General features: G+C 35.1%; 1 protein-coding gene across 3 annotated transcripts in view; it reads right to left on the reverse strand.

The window, feature by feature from the left end:
* LOC120527686 (gamma-aminobutyric acid receptor subunit alpha-2-like) overlaps positions 1–27,236 on the reverse strand; it is a 377,740-nt gene that overhangs the window by 262,444 nt on the left and 88,060 nt on the right. For all 3 annotated transcript variants that reach the window (XM_039751381.1, XM_039751382.1, XM_039751383.1), the window contains exon 4: positions 6,003–6,070. In XM_039751381.1, the coding sequence (XP_039607315.1) occupies positions 6,003–6,070 (68 nt within the window). The remainder of the gene's footprint in view (positions 1–6,002; positions 6,071–27,236) is intronic.

Below are 27,236 nucleotides of genomic sequence, written 5' to 3' on the forward strand. Positions count from 1 at the left end.
TTTAGAGTAACCAGTAGTTTTTCAAAAGAGATCGAAAGAAGCAAGGAAAAAAGGAAATGATTGTCCCAGAATAGAGAACAACTATTTTGAAAATCAGGAGCACAAGGTGAAGCTTTCAACTAGACTTTTCATATTCTGCAGTACCTTATTAGATTAATTGCCATTTTAATTAGTCAGCGCCATTGGGGTTGCAAAGAGTCGAGGACACCATTATATATCATCTGCTAATACTTTGCTCGCTACCGTTGTGACTTTGTCAGTTGATAAAATTTGTTTGTGTGTCCCTCATGATGTAGAATAAACATTGGACTGTTAGGGTCAGGTATATTAAATTAGGCTGGCAATCTCAATTGTCAAGAGTTTCTGGAATGCAATTTGTGTCAAAATGAAATACATTAAATGGTAATTATGAAAGAAATAATCTCTTGAAAAACTGCAATGGTATTTATTAAATAGGTCATTACATTTTAAAATACTGCAACAATGTATTATATAGAGTAAAAAAATCGTTGATAGATAACAAAGCCAGATTAAAAGAGACATTCTGAAATAAATAATAAAATATTTTGAAATATGCCACTTCAGAAAAGTCCCATTATGAAATATAAACACCTATACAAATAAGGTAAAATTTAAATAAAACCTGCAAAAGTCAAAGTGAAAGTAAATTATTGAAACTGAAAAAAACATTAAGGTAGCATTTCATGCGCTGTTAGTTTTATAAAAATTATCAAATACTGTGCTCTATTTTACTTTTACAAACTTTATTTATGTAGTTATGTTATAAATAAAGATATTAGCAGAATTTTGCTTTAAACTTAACACTAAATTAATAGTGTTTCGAGAATTAGAATTACAAAATAAAAGTCTCCATTTCAATAGAATTGATATTGTATCTAGTTAACTTTTTTCACAAGAAACGTTTAGGCTATATATATATATATATATATATATATATATATATATATATATATATATATATATATATATATATATATATATATATATATAAGCAAAAATGAACAAAATGGTTAGGTAATTAAAAAAAATAAAAAAGTCATTATTTTTTAAAAATAACCCTATGGGTGCATGCAAGTTTGCCTTGTGATGGACTGACATGCCACTGAATGATCGTCCATATCTCGTGTCTGTTGGTGGCAGGTTAGTCTCTGGTTTCCAATAAGCTCAACTGGAATAAGTGGGCAAAAGTGGATGGACAAGTGCAAGGTTTACACATTGGAATATTCAAGAGTTTCTGGAAAAAATGTAATGATAACGAGTATAAAAATGTCTTTTTCAATTTAGGAAGAATGTATTGAGATATCATAAAGAAATAGACTTTTAACAGATTAGGGTAGTTGCTATAATATAAAAAAATGCAGATAACAAACCCACAGCATTCTGTTTACACATATTACAGATTGTGTTCTTCACTATTAAGACACTCAAGAGAATGGAAAAGAATTTTTTTTTTTTTTTTAACCAAGGCACATATATTTTTTGGTTTTGAGGAGACTACAAAGTTATACATGGGATAGTTGAGAAATGCCTAAAATGATAAATGTAAATCAATATTTAGAAATTTGTTAAACTGGCAGTGTGGAATATTTATGGATGTTTCTCAGTTTCACAATAGGCAGGCAGTGTTCCATGGTATTATAAAAAATAAGGTTGTCAGTTAATTTCTTTGCCATAGACTCCCTTTTTGATCCTAACACATATTGAGAGGTCATAGATAGTTAACCATTTGAGTGCTTTGAGTAGTGAGAAAAGCTCTATATAAATGCAAAGAATCATTATTATTATTACCACATTGCTCTTGATAGCTATAAGATAAAATGAGTAAAACTAAATTGTAAACTAAAAATTCCAAAAGAATGAAACACAATATGCATTTGCTAACTTTAGTTTTTAGTTACATAATGAAGCATTTCTACACTTAGTCATTTCAGTTCCTCATTTAAATGCATGTAATAACACCATGTGCCGTCATCATGTTGGTATTGTAGGTGTACTATTGTATACTGTATGTGTACTGTCCTGTACAACCTACATCAATCTGATGATAAACAGAATAGTTGGTTTTCTTTTTTTGCATGTCCTAGAAGGTTAATCTATACTTCAACTTACTTCAAAATGTAAGTAGTAAAAGCTCATGGTCAATAGTCAGCCCTGATCTTGGTAGAGAAGGCTGAAATGAACTTCTCTACCATTGATAGCAAGTTATGTACTCAATTTGATTCCAGTTGTGTCTGCTAGAAAGGTTAGTAGCACAAATAGGTAGTTAAGAACTGGGAACATAACGGAACCAATCAAGCTTATATTTGATGGGCACATGCTGTTCATTTCAGATACAAATATGAGATTGGAAGAGAAGAAAAGATTAGTTTATTTGGAAATGTACAAGTTAATTCATAGACATTTAAGATGTAATAAATGCTAATACATTGTAGCTTTCCAGAAGACTCAAACAAGCAATTTTAAGGGATGAAGGGATGAACAGCAATAGGACCTATTCTTATTTGAATATGTATGTTTTAAAATCCTAATTACCTTTGAAGTCCATCATTATATGAGTTTAATGTATTATTTAATGAAGGTGGGCTGATGTAAACTGAAAGTGCACAAATCCATTTGATATTGTAGGATTTGTATTTTCTGCTACTTTCGTTTTGGTTAAAATCTTAAAAGTCTTTTGAGTTATATCACTGTTTTGTTAAATAATGTTACTGAGTAATATTTTGGGCATAACAAGATATCATTTCAGTCTACTGCATGTTTCTTGTATTCTGTATCTAATAATTGTGACCTTAAATGATAATAAGCCCCTTCCTGTTCTCTTAATGTTCATGATTGCTACGAAAACATGCTTGCAGCTTTCCAATACTGACAACATAGTGAATAATACTTAAAACTTAAAAGCTGACTTCTTTTCTGATGTATTTACTAATATACAATGTTTATTGTAATTACTGCAAAATAGCTTCAGAAATTGCAAAACTTGTGCCTTGCACTTCTGTCTAACAGTTACAGGGACTTGGGTTCAAATCATAGCCCCATCACTTTATCAGTGCGATACTCTGTTTTCCTGGTATGTAGGTTGGGTTGATTAGTGACACTGACCTCACCATTGATGTTTATTTGAATAATGATGTCTTGCACTGAATGTGGCCAAATACCAGCAGAAATAAATTCAGAAAATGAATGCATGGATTGATGGAAGGCAGATTTTCCTCACCCACTGTGATTCTTCAGCAACCTCAATTAATATTCTCCAAGTAGCTGGAGGATTTCATTTATACTGTATTTATATAAAAGCAGGTTTCTGTAGCCATCAAGAAAACTACATTTTCCATTTTCTTTTGCCACTGCATCAACAGATACTGTACATGTTCAGGCTTGCAATACAAGGCCCAATTGCATTGCTCCATAATTTATTAAGATCTCAGCAGAATAAAACAGTTAAATATGCAGTTAGCTCTCCAAGCTTTAGACTATAAATGAAAATAGTCTTCTATGCAGGAGTTCTGTTGTTTCTGTAGTGTATGAGATGTTTAAATGCTAGAGGAAGCCATTGGGTTTAGTATAGCTGTAATATTAGTAAAGTATACCTTCTTTTAATTTATATTCATATTTCACAACTCTTTTCTTAAACTTTGATCTTTAAGTTATCATTTACAAACACTGTTTTAATGCTGACACTTTTATGAATTTGACCCAATCACTGTGGAATTCAAGTATTTCTCAATCAAACTTTATTTATTTATTTATTCTAAAATAAAATTTATTTCTAAAATTTATTTATTCTATTAATCTAAACTCCTTATATGTTGAAGTGTGAAATTTCTTTGGAACTTATGGTTGTACAGTGGTGTGAAAAACTATTTGCCCCCTTCCTGATTTCTTATTCTTTTGCATGTTTGTCACACAAAATGTTTCTGATCATCAAACACATTTAACCATTAGTCAAATATAACACAAGTAAACACAAAATGCAGTTTTTAAATGATGGTTTTTATTATTTAGGGAGAAACCATCATTTAAAAACTGCATTTTGTGTTTACTTGTGTTATATTTGACTAATAGTTAAATGTGTTTGATGATTAGAAACATTTTGAGTGACAAACATGCAAAAGAATAAGAAATCAGGAAGGGGGCAAATAGTTTTTCACACCACTGTATGTTATGTTATTTATGCTTCACTCTATTGTGTTTTGCTATTATGTTTACATTCTTGAAAAAATGATAAAAACAAACCTTTACAGAATCTTTTCCTAAAACATTTTGTTCATTAAGTCTGTGAATAAAAACAGTCAGTAGTATGTTGCTTTACCAAGGAACTCAAAATGCATAAAAATTTAACTATGAATTAAGATACATTCTTATGGCCATGTCAAATTACATGACTTTCAGAGGCAATCTCAAGAAGACCAGTAGTGTATTCTGACCTACCGAGTAACTCAGTCCAACTAGTCCATAACTCACCCTGACAAACTCCAACAGGTTTGATTTTGCCTTTAGTTGTGAGGGTGGACTCTATGTGCATGACGGCTCACAACCAATGAATCCTCATCTGAAAGAACAACTCATATAATACAGTGATAAGGAATAAGTTGTTTTGAACATTGCAAACAAAAAAGAAGCTTGTCTAAGCTTGTGAGATTATATACATAAATCAACAAATGGAAATAAGAAAAAAATAGGGCCGAGATTGCAGCTGAACTTGAAGCACCTATTAACCCTTTGTACAGTACTGGCTCTGTTTGGCAGCATGCTATTGGCTGTGAGAAAAATGGGTAAGCTCAACAGTGCTGGAAAGTCATCACTCCATAACTAAATTTGACATGCCCAGTGATATTCAGTCATGTAAACTGACATGGTATGACTACAACTCAACAACTGTGGTTGGCAAGTCTGACATACCCGACGACTGGAAGTCACATAATTAGACATTAGCTTTATTTGACCTTTATGTTAGCTTGTTGTTAAAAAAAGTCGTAGAAGTAATAGTCAGAAATTAATAAATTATGATTTCAGAGAATCAATGAACCTTCATGTGTTAAAAGTATGTACACATTATTATGTACATTTTCTGCCTTGACAAAGAGAACACAATATTCCTGTTACTCATGAGGAGATGATTCCTACTAAAGAAGCATTTAGTGTAAGGCAGGAAACATCCCTAGTCTGGGAATCAGTTCAATACTAGGTATACTCAAGCATACCCTGACACTCACAAATGCAGGATTAATCTAATTTTGGCAAATAATCTAACATGTGGAGCTTTGGGATGAGACAAGACTGTAGACTACTTGGTGAAAGTCCATGTAAACAAGAGTACAGCAGAGAAAGTACCAGAGGTGCTAATTAAACTCCTTTCCATTGAGTGGTTACATAAAATTCAAACGCTGTGCCTGTTGCAGTCATAACCAAAAACTATATAAACAAAATATTGATTATAAGAAAGTATGTCATCAAAAACAGAAGGTAAAACAAATCTACCTGCCAATAAAAATCAGAATATCTCAATGCTTCAAATATATACCTTATTAACAACATTATGAGAACACAGAGCAAAGCCATTTGATAATTCAGTTAATATAATAAAAAGTATGAGTCATTGAATAAGTCACAGGGAATCAAAAAAACACAAAATATCTAGAATTGTATCAAACCTTTAGCCATTCTAGATTCTAATTCTACTAATGGGTTACTGCTGTGAATGCAAATCTCTATTCATGCATTTTTCGTGTAAAATATGACATTCTCAAATTATATAAGTGGGTTCTCTGGGTGTTCTGGTTTCCTCTCACATTGCAAAGACATGCAGGTTAGTGTTCCGAAATAGTCCTCCTAAATATTTGCAGACAGGTTATTCTTGCTCTCAGTAATAAAAAAACTGGAGAATTGGAACATACACCACAAAGATGCTTTTATCCTTCCAATACAGTGTACCTTTCCGATAGGTGATAACAGAAGGTGTTACTTCAATCAGTACTCACCATATCCGTATCAGACACAGGTCCAAAACTTGTCGCATATATGTCAGTCTTTACTTCTGTTACACGATCTGCAATAAACCATAGCAGAAAATAATAAGTTTAGCTGAATAATCTGCTAAAGTTCATCCTGGGAAATAGAACATGAAAGCTTTCAACATTTGCTTCAAAAGGTCTCCAATGCTTACTTGAGTCTTAACAGCTAATGTTGCTATGACAACACCATGACATCTATAAACCTTTTCTCCCATTAATTATCTCCATCTTTCTTTTAGCTCTATAAATAAATTATCTTTTATTTGCATCCTTAAGAATACTTCTGCCTGATGAAGTTTTTTCTAGTAAAAATATCATTGAAATAATTCTCATCACCATATACAGTATCTAATTAAATTTAAAATGTTCACAATTTCAGACAGACTTACTTTTTGCTGCATACTCCCATTGTGTTGATAAATTAAGACCTGCTTATTGTCAGATTTGGTTAGTTTCTATGTAAAATGAAAGGGCCTCTCCAAATATAAGACATTTATAGGCCCTTGGAGCGCATTCACTAATTAGACATCAAGTAGAAGCCAATTTGCGTTTATTTTAGTGTTTAGCACATGTACACTCACAAGCAAAGCATGTGAATAGAGAAAAAAAATCATCCTCAACGTAACTACCAATTAAAAACCTGCTGCTGGTTTATTTTTCATTGCCAGATCTACCCCACTGTATTTCTCTTGTTTTCTCCACATCTGCAGGTGTATTTTATTTCGGTAAGCTGATTCAGTATGTTTAAAGGTGAACTAAACTCTGCATTATTTTATTTTTTTTTTTGCATAGAGATCCAATCCTTTGTTACAATGGGACATCACATGATCAGTGATCACGGTTTACTCTGAAAATTGATGGCTGTACCGTAACAGATTCACAGAAATATTGTTCATGCTTTGGCTATGTTAATAAATATGTACCACATATACAGTATAACAATCTTCCTGTACTCTACTGACTGAATATAACTAAACTAAATATGCTCTAACTATACCATCATACATGCATCATTTAGAAATGGACATTGCTCTGCAAGAATAAGGAAAGCTGCAAAGAATGTCTGTTGAGGTCAACTGAGCACAGTTGAGAGATCAATTTTCTAGTTTTCCTCCCAAGTCTGTATAGTATGTCCCATGTTATAGTATTGGTAATTGCATTTTTAAAATCTTCAGTAAATTTCTTTGAAGCACACATTGTCATGTCCCAGAAAATAAATTACGTCAAACTAGACAGTCACAAGGTCCACTTAGGAAAAAATACAATTTGTGTTTCCTTATAAAAATGCTGCTTGTGGGAACTGAATAAAATAAGGAAATTAAAATAACTAGGAAAAAAAGTGAGTTTAACATCCTGCAAATATCAAATGTTATTCTTTTATAGGAGGCTGAACACCACAGTTTTAGTTTCATTTTATTCTTTGACCACTAAAATTATGTAAGTTAAGCTCATGCAACCAAATGCATAAGACACATATAATTGGTGTAAAATCAGCACCCATACAAGTGCAGAAAGTCAAACTTTTCTTAAAGTTTGACTTGGAATATAATAGAAAATGTGTGCTTGAATGACATAAATGGGGGAATGATGTGTTAACAATATATATATTAGCACGCTCAACTACATTTTATTAGTTCCATGGGTTTATTTTGAGAAAAAGCAGATGGCCGTTTTCATAATTTCATCATGAGGCAGTAAGAGGAAAATGGTAAGATACTAATTAATCTGACAATAAATGTACTAGAACTGACTTTTGCAACAATGGAAAGGGGTATTTTTTTGTTAAATTTTGTTATATCAAGAGAAAAACAATTATAATGGGAAGTAAATGAATTTGGCTAGCATACAGTATAGCTTGCACTTACTGTACATCAAAATCCTGATGTCTACAACTCAAATATAAACTCAACAGATGTCAGGAGATGCAAAAAAGTAAATCACTGAGCCACAATTAGATATATATTTCTACAGAAGCATATGTTTAAATGCATTTAAGCAAAATATGCTTATTATTTGTTCAGTGCCTTAGACAAAATGACAATGCAATTTGTGATACTGTCTAAACAGCCTAAATGTCTGCAGTTCTTTCTTTCCTGCCAGGCCAAAGAATACATGCCAATAATAAACATAAACATTATTCTAAAACCCATACATTTTATGTTGTCAATATCTTTAGACAATAACAATTTCAATGCAAGACAAGACAATCTTCATCACTCTTACTGCTGCTATCAGATAACCATTGATTAGTTTCAGCCCACAGGGACAACCTACTGCATGATGGTCCATAGCTAGAATCAATATTTGTTTATCATTCACTTTTCGTTTTTAGCGCTTGATTAACATGTTAGCCAGTGGTGAATATCATGTCAGTCCAGGAGCTTTAATTCATATTAAGCATACATTAACCACACCGAAGTTGGTGTAATATACTAAAAACTGCAAAAAAAAAATGCATTATTCTTTGTCATTTCATATTTTTTAAATCAGCTGTTTCCAATCACCTCTTTCTGTCAAACAGTTCCGAGTAAATCTCTATTAAAGCAAAGAGTTGCTTGGAGCTGATGCCCATCTAAGTAGCACTGAAAAAACAACCAACCCTGGATGGTGTTTTAGTCCATTGCAGGGCACACCCATCAACACAAGATATAAAATTTATAACACATAAAGCTGTAGTTATTAAATTAAATTTTAGTTAAAAAAATATATATAATTATGTTCATGTAAAATGTATTACATGCATTGCCTTAAAAAAGATAGTATTTTAATTGTATTGTAAATTTGAAAAACAAAATCTGACAAGTTATAGAGTAAGTGTGGATATTTAAAATCAAGTGCAGTCTTTTTTTTATTTTTGCATTCAACAAGTTCAGTATGGGGTGGTGCAGTAGTCAGTTATGCTATCCAAGGGACCTGGGTTCATTTGAGTTTGCATGTCATCCATAGGTCTTATGGAGGGGCAAGTGATGAGGCAGGGTGAGTCTAGAAATAGTTGGGGTGCCAACAGGGCAAAACCCTCTTTAATTACAACAAAGAAAGCTTCAAAACAGAACACAACTCAATGACGCTACAATTTTCAGCTTGTTGCCTGTCTAAATCATTCTGGTGTCATTTTCACTTTCTGTCCACCGTTGTCAGGTCCAAATGAGATGCCACCTTCCAGGAGCGTCTCCCTCTAATACCAGGCGGAGTGGTTTCATTGCCCTCAAGGGGCAGTTTCTTGACACTATGATGGAAGAAGGATACAAGACTGTTAGAGGCAGTACCCCCTATTGTCCCAGGGTGGTACCACATACCCAGGTGACCCCAGAAGGCAATCTTCTGGCACGTATGTGTGACAGCCTGCCTGGGTTTTCTTTGTCAACACAAAGAAACATGGTGGGTGTGTGCACAAGTGTGTTTTCAGATGGAATAGTAATTGCTTTTAAGATTAGTTACTGATAAAGCTCTGGTGTTCTGAAACCCCCATTCAATTAGATATTTCTTGCAGATGTGAAGAAATGACTAAACTAGAAAGGCCACGAAGGTCAAACTTAAGTGAAAATGGTTTCATTATATTTAACAAGCTGGGAATAGTTGGCTGACCTCTCTTTCACATGGAACATTCATTTGTCCATTATTCTCAGTCCTCTTCTTGCACTACAGGCTTTTGGAACAATAGAGAGCCTACCTCTGCAGCACTGGACTCAAGGCAGGAAGCACAGAGCACTAATTTGCCAATGTATGGAAAAAGCACACATTGGAAAGAAGAAACACTCCACATACTCAGGTTCTTGAAACTGTTAGAAAGAAGTGATAGACACTATATCAGGAAGTAGTTCAATTTAGATTTTAACATATGCAAAAATAATTGAAAAAATATGTGTCTTATGGTGCATTGCAGTATCTTATCAATTCTGACTTGTCTAGTTGTGCAACAGTCTGACACACTAGCACAACTTACAGTGTCTGTTAGCCTGTATATCTTACTAAATGTACTTCATGAGTATGGTTAGTTCTTTGAATCTTACATTACTATGAAAGCTCCAAAAAGTACATGATATTGCACTACTTTAAATTCCCTAGCTGCTTGCAAGAAAGTACTGCATATTTCAAAATTGAAAGATTTCTTTCTCTCATTCAATTTGTGGTCAGTATTTGACACATTCTCCACATCTCTTGTGATTACAGCTTTTGGTATACCACATTGACGGAGTAATTTTTTTTATTTCTGCACTTTCCAGAAGGCAGTAGGTTTGCAATTTTCTCTTCCCAAATACGCAAACAGCTGTAAAATTACAAGTTTGTATTCCCCAGATCCAATGTTCGACACTTTTTTAAGATTTAGAGCCTAAACTATATATAGAATCTAAAGCTTATGGTCAGTGACTAAATAAATACAGCATTTTGCCATACAAGTAGGTATGAAGCCATTTGAAATAATGGTAGTTCCATTTCAAATCTAATATCCTGTACATTTGACATCCATCCATTTCTTGTAAGAGTTAAATTACTTTTGAATAAGTAGGTTTGGATAGCATTTTCTAACAACTACATATCACTACAAAATTCTAAATTAGCCTTTGGCTCTATAACCATTGGGCTTTACCCCACCCTAAATATATAATACCTTCCAATTTTTAGATTTTCTTTTCTGTTAGTGATGGTAGATTGAATGGGATTCTTCTAAGAGGTTGAATGGCTTAATGAAATAGTTAATCTTCTCAAAATTACAGGCATGGATGCTTGAGGCAGCTTAACCAATGCAACAGTAACCAAATTAGTCAGAGCAACACATTTCACATCCAACTCTGCAACAACTCTGAGCCCAGTCATTAGTCATAGTTTATTACTGTGTTCTTTGGCAACAATGGTTTGTTTGCCGTTACCATCTTTGACATCAACAGGATACAATACTTTACTAGTACATAATAAAACCTATTACAAAATATAATACAGAACAAGCAATGGAGTACAATATGTAACTGAAAGACTGAAAGACAGTTGGGGTTAGATAGGAGATTAAGAAGTGTCTTCTGGGTCTGAGCAATCCTGTGTTTTATAAAATTAAAATGGTAACTGCACAATGTGTTTACATCTTAATTCAAAAAACATGAGTAACCACCTGAGGCAAAATGGTAGAGTATTTGAATCTGCAAGCTGAGCTATGTAGTATGGTTTCTGAAAATAGTGATCACTGGAGATTGTTAAAATTCCACAAAGGAATAAATGATGGAAATCTCTTTTATGTACGGTTAGCTCACCCAAATCTTTGAAAACGTGTTTAAGTAAAACATGGTAAATGAAACAGCACACTGCTTAACTGTTAAAGAATTTTCAAAAGTTTTTAATCAGAATTTTCTAAAAACTTTAGATAAAGAATAAAGAATAGATAAAGAAAATGTACTTCATAGAGTAAGGGGAAAAACAACTGGGTCAGATTTTTTTTCTGGTGTTACTTTTGAAATCACAAAAAAGAGAAACTTAAAATTTCACTAAGCAGTGACTACTTCTTTTTCTTCTTCTTCTTTTGGCTACTCCTGTTAGTGGTTGCCACAGCGGATCATCTTGTTCCATATCTTGCTGTCTCCTACATCTTACTCTGTCACACCCGCCACCTGCATGTCCTCTCTCACCACATCCATAAACCTCCTCTTAGGCCTTCCTCTTTTTCTCTTGCCTGGCAACTCTATCTTTAACATCCTTTTCCAAATATACCCAGCATCTCTTCTCTGCACATGTTCAAACCAAGGCAATCTCACCTCTCTGACTTTATCTCCCAACCATCCAACCTAAGCCAACCCTCTAACGTACTCAATTCTAATCCTATCCACCCTCGTCACACTCAATGCAAATCTTAGCATTTTTTACTCTGCCACCTCCAGCTCTGTCTCCTGCTTTCTGGTCATTGACAACTTCTCCAACCCATATAATAAAGGTAGTCTCACTACTGTCCTGTAGATCTTCCCTGCCACTCTTGCTGATAACTGTCTGTCACAAATTACTCCTGACAGTCTTCTCCACCCATTCCACCCTGCCTGCACTCTCTTTTTCATCTCTCTTCCACAATCCCTATTACTCTGTACTGTTGATCCCAAGTATTTAAATTTATCCACGTTCGCCAGCTCTACTCCTTGCATCCTCACCATTCCACTGACCTTCCTCTCATTCACACACATGTATTCTGTCTTGTTCCTACTGACCTTCATTCCCCTCCTCTCTACAGCATATCTCCACCACTTCAGGGTCTCCTCAACCTGCTCCTTACTCTCACTACAGATCACAGTGTCATCAGCAAACGTCACCATTGCAAATAAGAAAGGGCTCAGAGATGATCCCTGATGTAATCATATGACATGGAGCTCAAACAGAACTTTTTTTTTTTTTTCACACTCCTGAAAAGCCAAGAAGATCATGGAAATTAATCTTACACAGTGAATAAAGTATGAATGGCAATATTGCGGTAAGTGATTTGAGATGAATATTATAAAATAGCTTAAAGAAACAGCTGGCAACTCAGTTCTAATGGTAAGGGTCCAAATAAGTGAGGTTCATACTGAGCAGGGCTGGATGTAATCAAGCCTGACTGTGTTCAATCAGATGACTGTAATTATCCCTTTAATTGGGTTGAGTTGGGCAGGAAGTACTTTTCCATGCAGTACCTGATGGTATTAGATAACAAGTTAAAAAACATGTTTTACTTATTCATGAGGAAACTCTTTATCTACTATTTGACTTTGGCTGAAGATATGACACAAATCTGTAATAATAGGGGTAGATACTATTTGAGGGCATTGTATATACTGTACATGAACTGCAAAGAGTCTTTATAGTATTAGCAATGCAGAAATGTTAGAATATTCCATCATTTTGTTTCTGAAGGACAGCCGGGTCCCATGCCCTGCAGGGATGCCCCTGCTGCTTATGTTCTGGGGGAGCCACCATGGGCAGTCCAATATCTCCCCCGGGATGCTTGGTGGCAGCCTCCCTGGCCAACGGTGATTCCCCAACCACCCGCAGGGCTCCATGGGAGATGGAGTCCTCCACAGCTTGGTTGGGGCCCGGGGTGGCCGCTAGGGGGGGCTGTCTGCTTCCAACAGCCTGGCTGGACAAGTCTTCAGCCCCACCCGGAAGTGCAATTAGGACCAGGTGGTCAATCACCTGGAACGCTTCCGGGTGGGCTATAAAAGGACCAGCCACCACCACTCAAGGAGCCAGAATCGGGAGGAGGAGGACGAGGTTACCTGAGAGGAGTGGTGGTGCCAGAGGAAGGATTGTTGGTGCCAGAGGAAGGAATGTGGTATTGGTTTACCTGTTTAAGGGCTTTGGGACTGTGTTGTGGCTGGGGGGATTACGGGGAAGACGTGCCCTCCAGCTGAAGATATATAAAAGCCTGTGTTATTGTACACATGCCACTGCAGTAGTCTGTGCCAGGTTGGGAGCTATATAGCGCCTTTCTTACAATCAGCAATTTATTAACTACTAATCATTTTTACTAGATTCTCATTTTTGCCTGATTAGGTTAGTTTCTTGGGTGCTTTGCTCTGCTGCATGTCAGCGGACTGGGGCTCTGAAGTGTTGTTTGGGAAGACAAGATGAGATGGGTGGCAGGGGATGTAGGAGGAAAGCTGTGCCTAACTTGTCTTTTTATCCATTTAATAACTTTAAGATATTACTGACTAAATGAATGACTACACGACTAATTCAATCTGTAGGAAAACTCAAAACCTACTACTAAAAAAGATAACAAATATCTATTTTGCTAAGAATAATTTAGTAACTGTATTATTAGTTGCATTGTCTAGGGTCTTAATTACACATAGGAAAGAAAAAGGGTGTCATTACATATTTGCTCACTGAAGTCAGATATAGCCTTCTTACAGAAAATATATTTAAAAATTAAAGTTCAAACTAGGTCAAAGTAACGATGGACTGGACGGGTATTTCACTTCAATTATGACAATAAAAAAGAGAACTGGCTATATTGATTCAGAAAGCAATCTCTTTCGTTGCCCCTGTGGTATTTAATGAATCAGAAAGCCATTATAGTAATGGAAAATTGAATATGAAGATAAGGAATTCATAGTTATTTTTTATTTTTATTTTTATTTTAATCCCAAACATATAATAGGTGGCGATTTTCAAGTTTAAGGTATTTTTTGTCATGTATATATGAACAAAAGGCACACCCTCAAAAAAAGAAATATTTATGAATATATATAATATTTATATGTATTTGTGTAAGAAAAAGTGTAGTATTGTTAATAAGAATAGCTGTTCATTACCCTTGCATGTTATTACAATGACTGACTGTTCAGTAATAATATGACTTGTGGATAAAACCTGTCCCAGAATCTACTGACGAGAAAGTAAATATAGTAAGTGAAATTAAAAGGAGGGTGGAGTAAGAAGGGCAACTGTGCAGGGTGGCTGAGGTCTTTAATAATCCTGCTTGCCTTTTAAAGGCATTGACTAATATACACGGCATGAACAGAAGGCAGCTGGTTGTCAGTAATTTTGTGCTGGCTTCACCACACTTATCTTTAACCATAGCAACATAAACCTACCTAATCCAGTTTACATTTCTTTAAAGAATGTAAAGTCCCATAACCATGAAGGTTTCCCTACTCACATTGAAGACAGTATTTTTTTTATTTCTCTTTAGTCCATTATACTTACTCACAGGTTGATTCCTTCTTTATTGAATATAATTTGCTATCCTCTACTAAATCTTGCAATTTTAATGACATTGTTATTTCTGACTATGCTTCACTTATAGTGGAACACTGACAGGCTCTAATAATTTAAGTTGAAATTCGTGACTGAATCCATTACTGCACACAGAGATATTTTTCTATAAAAATAAACTGATTTTTTCACTTCTTAAAGCTCATCTTATTTTAGAAACAATTTATGTTTTAAAAAACCTATAAAATAACTGAAAGTCAGAAAGGTAGCATATTTCATTTAAAATGTTATTCTTGTTAAAAACTTGGAGAAAATGCTAAAATAATGTTAGCCAATCAAATATATAGGAAAAAATGGTAGCAGGAATCAAGACTGATAGATAGATAGATAGATAGATAGATAGATAGATAGATAGATAGATAGATAGATAGATAGATAGATAGATAGATAGATAGATAGATAGATAGATAGATAGATAGATAGATAGATAGATAGATAGATACCTGCTACTGTGCAATCGAACACCCTGTTAGCCGCTGCTCTCTTCGCACACCTGGCTCCAAACCTTTTCTAGGCCATTTTATACAGGTGGGTGAATTAGCCGGTTAAAGAGTCAACACCCACCTTGTTCACAAACCGTGTGTTTCTATTTGGGTATCTATTCATATTTACCTCTCCTATACAAGCATACATCATTACAGCTATATTCACTTTTTTGGATTTGTTAGGGTCCTTGGAAGTGGGTTTCAAGTACTTTTAATCAGACGGTGTAACTGGAAATATCCAGACACACACCTACTGTTTCAGAGTCAAAAAGTTTAAGTCCTAGAGCTGTTCCGCTCATAGAATGAAGCATCAGCCAGCTTTAGCTTTAACAGTAGGTAACAAAAAAATTACTTAAATTAGAGCTTTTGATAGAAAGTGAGTCAAATAATTTATGAATTCAACATATTCTATTTCTGTATCAATAACTGCCTAAACTTTAATACTCACCCCCATGGAAAAATAATGACATTTTCACTCAAGCTTCAAATTTTCAATTACTTGTGATAATTACGTATTTTTCTATCTTGCCCTTTTCAAGGAAGGTCTTCGGAATATTTTGTCAGTTTTGTTTTTTTCTAGCACATACAATTCAGATTTACTTTGTTTAAACTGCCGATTATCACCTCATGACAAGAGCTACTTCTCATTTTCCGATATTTTTTACAATATGCCCAAAACCTAAAAATGTCAAAGTTATCCATCACATACAACATTAAGATACTCTGATATTTTTAATTATGTAAGATATACTCTTTTAAAAATAACTTAATGTAAGAGGATTAGGGTAGATTCTTTTAAAGACACTGAATATGACCGATTCTCATTGAGGGTTAATGGAAGCAGTTTTACCAAAAAAAAGTTCAGATAATAGTTTACTGAAGTCAGTTTAATGAATTAAAAAATGCAAGTACCATCTGTCCTGCAGGTTGGGCTTCAGAGTGATTAACATTCTCCTTACTAAGACATATACTCAGTCTTCTACTTATTATTATTCCTAAAATATATTGCATTTGCCAATGGAAAATGTGTACAAACAGTACCACATTCCTAAAATATTTGTTAATATTTTTGCATAGCATGCATAGTGATTAGAGTTGAATGCTTTAAAATGCGTATGATGAGACTTCTTGATAGATTATTAAAATTAGTTTTAAAAGCTGAACATTTTAAGCAGAGGGGCATAAGTACAATTTCACTACTTGCTCTTTTTCTTAGAATCCATAGTTTAAGATGTGCAAATACAAATGAACTTGGCAGGAATGAGCTTTAAATTATTGCTTAAAATCCATATCATAGTTTTATCTTATAATGGACTATTAAAAAAATGATTAGAACAGATAAGAAATTCATGCACAGACAATGTACATACATAAAGGTTATAATGATCATGCAATTTATAATCTCATAGTAAAAATGTTATTCTATAAAATGCACAACGGACTTCACCTGTCAAAACCTTTCTCTCTGCTGTAACTACTGCTGTCTTACTTTTTACTGTTTTTAAAATCTGGTTTTGAAGTTGCTTGATGAGGTAGCTGGCACTTGTTCATCTGGTAATGTGCCTCACGAGAAACTACAAATTTATAATGATTGTTTTCCCAATAGAGAACAAAATGTGAAGAGAATGTATATATTTTGTCATTTTGTAAATAATTTCTTAGAATCTGACTGTAATCGACAATCTTGTCTGTCTGTATATTCCCTCTTTGTGTGTATACAGCTCATTCTTTCAACACAACTTGCTTTGTGAAGTAAAAATCAATGGAGGCTGTCAATAAGAGAGACTGAAAGAACAGATTAGGGGATACTACTTCCACTACTTTTTATTTTTTTTTTTACTATTATGGTGCAAATAAAACATGACGGAACTGCTCTGTCACTCTCTAATCTTGCAGTGCAAGCATAAAAAAAGGAATATTCGAAATTATGTATCCTTCTTAAAACGTACTGGGGCAGCAACTAGACAGCAGTGGTAAAAAAATCCAATTGATTATGAACAGACATTGATGAAAAACCATACATTATGTTTTTTCCTGCTTATTTGTTGTACAAAAAATTAATTGCACTTGGAATTCCATTCCAAAACCTCCTTCGAAACTCTGACTCCCTCAATATGATCAAGGAGCATTTGAAGACTCTTTTTTTTGGTTGAATCTCTGCCTAAGTGATAGCTGTTAGGTTTTGTAAATGTGGGACCTGTAACTTGCTTATATTTTGTTTAAAACATTTCACGTGTGGAAATTAATTTTGTACCCTTGTCCTGTAACACTTGTTCCCAAACAATCCCATGACTGATGTTTTTCAATTATGTAAGTCGCTTTGGCTAAAAGTATCTTCTAACCAAATAAATGAAATTTAAAATATCTATGGATAGTATATTTATTAAATAAATAAAATTTGCAATGCACCAATTTTTACAAATTCAGAGTAACTAGAAATGAGTAAGCAGAAAATACAAAATTCTTTAAGTGACAAATAATAGTTCACTTTTACAAAGAAAAGTTACTATGCAATTTGATTTATGTTATTTCTTAATTCACAACCTGATTTTATTTCTTTCCACAAGAATGAATGTGTCTCTGAAGAATTGTATTGCTGTACAATGTGCTTTAAAAAATTAATGGTTAGTCTATGAGAAAAACGTCATGTGTAAATATTAACTGATGTTAATTTGACAGCCTCCAGCTAAATCAAGAAGTAGAAAAACTATACTTCTGATGTGTTTCGGAAGCTTATTTATCTACAGTGACGATGAGATAAACGGAACAAAAATAATAAAAAGGAAGAGACAGGTTATTGTAAAGTGTGGCCGACTGAAAGGTAAATGTCTATTATTATGTTGTGGTTTAGTTTTTATTACCCATTTTCTGACAGAGATAGATTAATAGATAAATAGATACTTTACTTTACTGATTCCATAAACAACAAGACATACCGGTATTCTCTGTTTCACTGTTTTGCAGCATGAGTTTTTTTGCATCATCATATAGAACTATGGAATACAAAGAAAACTCTTTTTTATATTTTTTTATTATTATTCACTTAAGTACAGCTTTTACATGTCAAAATTCCAAATAATCAATACATAATATTTTTTCCATATAATTATAATATTTGGCCACTGACAAACCAGCTCAGGGCAATTCAGGATTTCTGAACGCACTAAAATAGCTAAATAAAGTAGCATAATAAAAGTGTAGGGAAGCAGTAACAAATCACTACTCTTCCAGTCTAAAGTTTACTAATAATAAATAGCTTTTCCTTTTCAACCCTAATGCTGCAGCCAAGGTTATCAAATTATGAAAGCATCAAATTTAAATATGTTTTTAGTCATCTTAATAATCTGTAGGTTGGCATGGTGTTGCAATTGTCAATTAAGTAACCAGAGTTTAGTTGCATTTTTTCATATGGGTTTTCTCTATTTACTCTGGCACTTTCTGTCAAAACATGTGCATGCAAGGGTAATTGGCAACTTTAAGTAATCTTTGTAGGAATAAATATATGACTTTGGACTGTAGTCTCTGGCTCCCTATGATGATACACCAAAAAAGTTTAGAATGGACAGTTAGATGTTCATATTGATGCTTACATAAAAGAAATGTCATATGACAAAATGACAATGTACATATTTTACCATTGCCCTATAATTATAAATGATTATTAATAACTAGACATTAAGGCCGTTACAATAACGGGCGCTAGAACAGTAGTGCATAAACATTTGTATGAACAGTCTATATTAAATGGTAAGGGACCTTGTATGTGGCTGTAATATGTGTCACTGTATTGTGTGCCTTTAATTTTCTCTCTCAGTAATACTGGTTTGTATTTCTGTAAAATGCCTGTAATTGTGTCGGACAGTAATACAGTGGAACCTCGGTGGAACCGAAGTAATTTCCCCCATTGGATTGTATGTAAATACAATTAATCCGTTCCAGACCGTATGAACTGTATGTAAATATATATTATTTTAAGATTTTAAGCACAAATATAGTTAATTATACCATTTTAATGCACAGCGTAATAGTAAACTAAATGTAAAAACATTGAATAACACTAAGAAAGCCTTGAACAACAGAGAAAACTAACACTGCAAGAGTTTGCGCTATAGCCTTACGACCCACTCGCTAAAAACACCTTTTTTTAAATGAGTTTTAAGCACAAGGAAAAAAATGAACATTTGAAAAATCCGAAATCTAATAAACAACCAAGAAAAATAACATTTCAACAATGCACGCGTGCACCTGTGTGTGTGTATGTCTGTCTCTGTCGCGGGCCTGTGTGTGTGTGTGTGCGTGCATGCGGGCGTGCATGTCTGTCTCTATCACGGGCGTGCGCGTGTGTGTGTGCGTGCGTGCGTATCTGTCTCTGTGGCGGGCCTGTGTGCGTGTCTGTCTCTGTCGTGGGCCTGTGTGCGTGCGTGTCTGTCCCCCATGCGGGCAGGCCTGCCTGCCTGTGTGTGTGAGTGTGTCTCTCGCGCGGGCCTGCATGCCTGAGTGTGTGCGTTCGTGCATGCGTGTCTGTCTCTCGTGTGTGAGTGACTGTCTCTCATGTGGGCCTGCCTGTGTGCATGCGTGTGTGTGCGTGCGTGCGTGCCTGTCTCTCGTGCGTGTGTGTCTGTCTCTCGCGCGGGCTTGCCTGCCTGCCTGCGTGCATAGTGCGTGCGTGTGTGTCTGTCTCTCGGGCGGGCCTGCGTGTGTGTCTCTCGCTCGCACACACCTGTGTGTGTCTCTCTCTCTCTGCACACACAGGGAATGCACAGGAAGAGACTGAACACGTGCCGTGTGGCCCCGCACATGCGCACTTCACCAGAAAACACACACACACAGACACCTGGATGCACACAGGGGTTTTATTAAAGAGGATTAAAAGAGATTGAAAAAAGTGTGGCAGTGACTGAGAATCTGATTACATGCAGAAAAAATAGTACTCAAAACATGTTAAGGAAAACTTCACAGTATGTTCAGTATCTAGATTATCATTTATTCTGGTTCACTTCTAGATGGGATTCAAGTTATAAAGTGTGCCCAGGCTCAAATAAAAAAGGAGTCTCTACTGAGCAAGCAGAGAGACCCTCAGTAACCACAACTATGTTTTTCTTGCTAAACAGAGAGTTCAGCCCTGTCTTCTCAGAATATTTTGCACAGACTGACTTCCATGCAAAAATTTAAGCAAATAAATATTGTCGCTCATCAAATGTGTTTAAATTCTATTGTATTTATTGATAACAACAAATTTTCCATGAAGAGGTCTAGAAAAGATATTTTAGATGAACATACTGGTAAGCCCATGATTCATGTATTGGTCTTGGTCTGTTTAATTTGTTCAGTTTTTTTTTTGTCTTTATGCTATCAGTTTAGCTTAACGCAAGTGAATACTAAATACTAGGACAAATGTTCAAATTATAACATGCTTATACGTCAAGTAATCAACCATCCACTTCTTATAAAACACATAAAATCCAGTTTACAGTCACAACCGCTGGAACCTACCCTAGTGAAGGAACCAAGTCAGGACAGTGTGTCAGTCCATCAAAAAGAACATCAACAACAAATTCGTACTCCACAAACACCCAGCACAAACAGCTCTGACACAAGTTGCAATGGATAAAGGCCCACAACCACAGTACAATAAACAACACACAACAATACTCTGTCTTCTTTTCTCTCAGCCTCACCTCCGCTCCTCTCAGTAAGCTTCATCTTCAACCTCCTGAATCTGGATAGTGCAATTTAGGCAGGCAACTCCTTTTATATAAAACCCAAAAGTACTTCCTGCGTCCCCAAACCTTGGCCCAGGAGCACTTCCGGGTGAGGCTGGAGCTTAACAGAGTAGGGGTCGCTAGTCCCTTCTCCACCCAATGACAGCACCCACAGAACCCAACAGGGCTGATGCAAAGAACTGTAGTTCCTACGATGACCAGAGGCATCTGGCATTCCTGTGCAAGCTATTTTCCCTGGTCCTTCCAGGCTGTGGTGTCTGTGGCATTGGCACCGGTTATATATATACTAGCAGAATACCCGCGCTTCGCAGCGGAGAAGTAGTGTGTTAAAAAAGGTACGAAAAAGAAAAGGAAAAATTTTAAAAATAACGTAACATGATTGTTAATGTAATTGTTTTGTCATTGATATGAGTGTTGTTCTCATATCTATCTATATATATATATATATATATATCTATCTACAGTATCTATATATATATATATGTTGTTCTCATATCTATCTATATATATATATCTCTATCTATCTATATATATATATATACTCGCGCTTGGCAGCGGAGAAGTAGTGTGTTAAAGAAGGAAAGAGAAAGAAAAGGAAACATTTTGAAAATAACGTAACATGATTGTCAATGTAATTGTTTTGTCACTGTTATGAGTGTCTCTGTGATATATATATATATATATATATAGCAAAATACCAGCCTTCAGCGATGTCATGTGTTTAAGAAGTTATGAAAAGAAAAGGAAACATTTTAAAAATAATGTAACATGATTGTCAAAGTAATTGTTTTGTGTATTTGGCGCAGCGTCACAAGTTGTTTTCGTAGCTGCATCAGAAAATGTACCACGACGTCTGACACGCCTCCTTTTACTGTTTTCTCAAAGCTTGGATTGCTGCTGTCATATATATACACACACACACACACACACACATATACATACATATATATATATACACATACATATCTTCATATCTACATATCTATATATACATATCTACATATACACATATATATATACATACCTATCTACATCATATATACACACATACATACACACACACACACAAATTATATATATGTGTGTATGTATGTATGTATGTATGTGTGTGTGTGTGTGTGTGTGTGTATATATATATATATATATATATATATATATATATATATATATATATAATGTAGATAGGTGTGTGTGTGTATATATATATATATACATATACATACATATATATACACATATATATACTTGTGTGTATGTTTGTATGTGTCTATATGTGTGTGTATAGCTTTGGTCACTGAGTGCAAGGGAAAAATAATAAAATATAGTCTATAAGTTATTAAACAGTAAAACATTAACGTTTTAAGAAGTACAGGTACATTGAGCCTACTGGAGTGGTTTCGGCTAAACTACATTTTAAAGACTGTGTAACACAACAGGTAAGTAACTAACAGCAGCTAAAATGTATATGGATCATCTCTCGGTAGTAGATCCCTTTTGAAAGGCGCTACACGACGGCTGTGGTATAGAAATTACATTTTCTATGTGAACGCTCAAATTTGTGCCTCTGGTAATGTGCCTTACCGCATTTAAAGAAAATTAGTTTTGTGTCCTCTGCACTGTTAAGAGAGAAAGGCTTTGGTTTGGGATAAAAGGTGTAAAGAAAGGAAAGTTGCCTTTTTCTTTTATATAGTATAGAGAGATGTGTTCGCTGACGTTATGATCGCCTTTTGGGGACAGTCGCAGTGGGTCTTGTGTAGACTGGTGAGACGTCCCTGCCATTAATCAGCTGTGATGGCACTGTCAGTCCTCCACTCGTGTGCATGTCTTCATAATCCGAGGTGATGACCTCATAATCGTATACGTGCAAAAGAAAGTGTGAATCGCCTTAATATTATTTTTCCGTGGTGTAGAAAAGGGGTCCCGTGTTTGCACTTGTCTGGGCTATAGAGCAGGGGGAGGATGAAAAAAATTAAAAGTGCTCACTTTGACTTAAGGCAGAAGCGCAGTCAGCGTCTCAAAGGCCGGCACAGCTATGCACGCGCTGGCTGCTCGACTTTTGCTGGGCAGGAGACCACAGTTTTGCAGACACGCTCATGATATCAAAAGTCTCAGCGCTCTTTGGAGGTCATTCATATATTATATATATAGCAAAATCCCGCGCCGCAGCGGAGAAGTAGTGTGTTAAAGAAGTAATGAAAAAGAAAAGGAAACATTTTAATAATAACGTAACATGATTGACATTGTCATGAGTGTTGCTGTCATATATATGCCTGCCTAAATAAGTCACCCTCGCTTTGCTCTTACTTTATTTACCGTTCATTTAATCATGGCTATTGGCGGAAAAATTATAAAATGGAAGGAGGATGGCTTTACCAAAACAATTATTGATGGTAATCGATTATTCATAAAGCTTGAATTGGTGATGTTTTTCTGTGTTAACCTCATATTTTTTCAGACTTCTTCTCAAACTAAGGTGGTGCGAGGGTAAAATGAATCGGGATGCGCTGATCAATGTAATCGTGTACCAGGAAATCATGCATTGACAAAAGCTCCCTTTGCTTGTAATGCAAAGTGTGATTAAATGCATTATTTTTAACGCTATGGAGCACATGCATCGAAGCTTCTCAGCTGTGCTTGTGCTAAGAAAAGGAAAGATTTTAAAAATAACGTAACACGATTGTCAATGTGACCTTTTGTAAGTAGTGCCTGGAGGATTCAGTGTGGAGAAACTCGAGAGATAGCGTGTGTATTAACTTGTGGATTTTTCTGTGAGTATTTGGTGGCAGTCTGACGAAGTTGCTTCGAAAGACGGCATTAGCCGCGGAGCTCAGCTCAGCTCAGACCGAAATTAGATGAATGGGAGGGAGATGATGACGTGACTCCCACCCGCCTTTAACTGTCAATCCCCACAAACACAGTCTCTCGGAATTTGCATAAGCACACCCCTTCACCTACAATTTTAACTTAGTTACAAAGTGATCAAAACTCTCGCTTATATCCTGCGTCCTCTCATTAAACTTGTATCCCGCATTACCTGTGGGCATGTGAAACGCCAGCGGTAGCCTGTCTATGAACTTAATTTAAAGTTTAGGTTTACACCTTTCTTTCTTTCCGAGGCAGCAACACTCATGAATATGGTAGTATATGTCACTCGCTCGCTTCTTATTGTTTTTCGCTGCCTTCTCAATTATATAATGCATGTTTTCTTAAGCGCTTTTTGGAGGTCTTCCTGGTTTTCTACGCACTGCGTTGACAATCAGTTCACGTGATTACGTGGGAGGCGTGATGATGTCACACGAAACTCCGCCCCCCCACGTCATTCCAGCTCAACTCCATTACAGTTAATGGAGAAAAATACCTTCCAGTTATGACCATTAGGTGTAGAATTTCAAAATGAAACCTGCCCAACTTTTGTAAGTAAGCTGTAAGGAATGAGCCTGCCAAATTTCAGCCTTCTACCTACACGGGAAGTTGGAGAATTAGTGATGAGTCAGTGAGTGAGTGAGTGAGGGCTTTGCCTTTTATTAGTATAGATTATTACCCTGTTAAGTAAGCAAACCAGCCGCCATGGCACAACATTAGAAGATTCATTTCAGGTGCTGACTTCTGAAGTTTGATCTCCATAAGGTGAAGCAAAGGTGCTTATACCTGATGAATCCCACTTAGGCTGAAACACGTGTTGTGTACTCTTTGTATTATTTGGCAGGTACTGTATCAATGAGCTGATGAATCTTGCACCATCTTTGGCCCTTTGTACCTGTTTGGCTATTTATACTGTGCCAATATAGCTCCTTGAATCAGAAAAACAAATAGTAATAAAACTGTACATTTTGATTGAAACACCCCTTAATATAATTTAAATACAGTTGCTTTCTTAAGTACAATGACAATAATAAAAACAACTTATAGCCACTTAACATTTTGTATCTACATATATTTGTGAAGGTTTGTATTTACTAAAATGTCTTTAGCTTCATTAATTATCCATTTATTTCCAAACCTGCTTCTATCAATACAGGGCCATGTGATGTCAGAGTCCATCCTAAGAGACGCAGATGAAAAGACAAGAATCAGACCTGGGTATGGTATGCATACAGTCAGCCTAGAATATGGATGGAGGAGAAAACCGGGGTACCAGGAGAAATTAGATCAAACATGTGGAGAATATGCACACTTCATAAAGACTGGGGCAGGATTTCTACCTTAACAAACAGTTAAAAGCATTTTATACAAAAAACTGTAGTAACTCAGTTTTAGTCTAAGACTAAAAAATGTCTTTTGGACATTCACATATTATTGTACAGGGAAAAATGGTAACAATTTTACATATACTGACTTTTGACTATATTATTTTATGATGTAATTATATCATTAATTACTTTTGTTGCCAAATGTTATTCACACTAAAGGAAAGTGTGATTCATGCTGTGGAACTTGAGTGCCTGAAACACTATTTACACCTCAATTACCTGAGAACAATAGCACTTAACTGCTCAGTTGAAGAAGAACACGGCAATGATTACAAACAAAAAGATTCCATTTATTTCATGTGGTTAGTTTATTAAGTTTTGAATCAGCTTGTCATTTTATCACATCTTAAAAGGTAACAGAGTATACACTCCAACCATATGACTTTGTTTTAAAGTCTCACCATTCCAGGTTTTATAAAATGCTCCCTTACTTTCCACAAGTCTCATCTAGCGCTGGCGTTGCTACCTAGTTGAAAGCAATGTTTCTGAATTTTAAACATCTGGATTAGGTCCAAAGGGAAGCTTCTTTTCTGCTCAAGACCAACAAATGTGAGTTCCTTTAACCTGATGCAGTATTTCTTTGGCGGATCTACTGTTTGCTTATTCTTAAATTCTTATATATAACTAGGGTGACCAGAACTAGCTACGATGTTCTAAATACTCTGCTCTACAACTTGTTCCCATGAATATTAGAAGTAAAGTTTTGTTTTTCTCTACTGGATGTTCAAATGTAAGTAATTGGCAAGCTATTGTACTAATGGCTATTGCATTTTTATGAAAAAAGTTTAAGAAAATTCTTTCCAAAAGAGAAAACTTGGCATCATGATGGTGCAGTAGATATTGATAAGAATTCAGTAGAGTGTGAATTGCCATTTATGAGAAACCAGGTATTCATGTTTTTTTCAACTTATTTCTCCATGCAATTATTTGCATATTGACTCTGTGGTTATTTTGTTTTATAAATAAACAATTGTAATGCACTACTATTACAAATTTACAGTAATTAGAAAGGATTAAACAATAAGTATATCGTTTGAGTGACTAAAATAGTAGGATACATTTACAAAGGAGTAACTTTACAGTTTTATTTACATTAACAATTTGATATAAATTTTTTGATGAATTCCAAGAAAATAAATGATAGTCTATGAAGAACTGTATTGTCATGTTCGTTTTTTCCTTGCAATGATTCAAATTTCTTCATCCAATCTAAGGAAAACCTTCGGGTTACAATGATGCCTCGAAATTTGCGCAATTGGTTTGTTAACAGAGTGGTGTCTTACCCAATGTAGTTCAGTTCCTTACAGTTATTAATAAAAAGCATACGCTTTGTTACCTCACCACACTCATCATGATAAGGAGGTAATGAAAATTGATTGATAAATGAATAGTTAAGGTTCCTCATCTGAGACTGAACCTAAGCTATTAGGTACTCAACTCCACCATGAAATTGACAGATATTGACTGAATTGAAACACTGGGTTGAGTCTGAGATGACATCACACTTGCCGTCTTATGTAGTTAGAAGGTCACTTATTTTTAAGTCAAGAATACTGTAACACAAATATAGGAGGAAGAGGGATCTTTGCAAATTCAAAGAAGAGAGACTGATAATCTTAGAAACCCCATTGTGGTATCCACTCTACAAGCTGTAGTGTCCTTGTTTCTTTTGAACTAGACAAGAAGAATAGCAGCCCAACATCAGATATCTGTATGACTATTAAAAACTTCACACCTGAAGAAATCTATACAGTAGTGTTGGGTGGTATGAGCAAAATTTGATATCACGGTATTTTTCAAAATTATACTGGTTTCACGGTATTCAACTGTATTTTTTTCCCATGCATGAGCGGATGTTAACCACATTTTCCACTGCAATTACTGCAGTAGACTGGCTAAGAATAACCTATTCCACTGTCATGAGAATTGTACATTGTACAAAAAAAACATTTTAATGAGCACATAAGTATTAATGCAGGTTTGCATGACCCCATAAAGTGATAATTTTCAAGGGGG

The sequence above is a fragment of the Polypterus senegalus genome, chromosome 4 (genome assembly GCF_016835505.1).
Source record: "Polypterus senegalus isolate Bchr_013 chromosome 4, ASM1683550v1, whole genome shotgun sequence".
Classification (NCBI taxonomy): Eukaryota; Metazoa; Chordata; class Cladistia; order Polypteriformes; family Polypteridae; genus Polypterus; species Polypterus senegalus.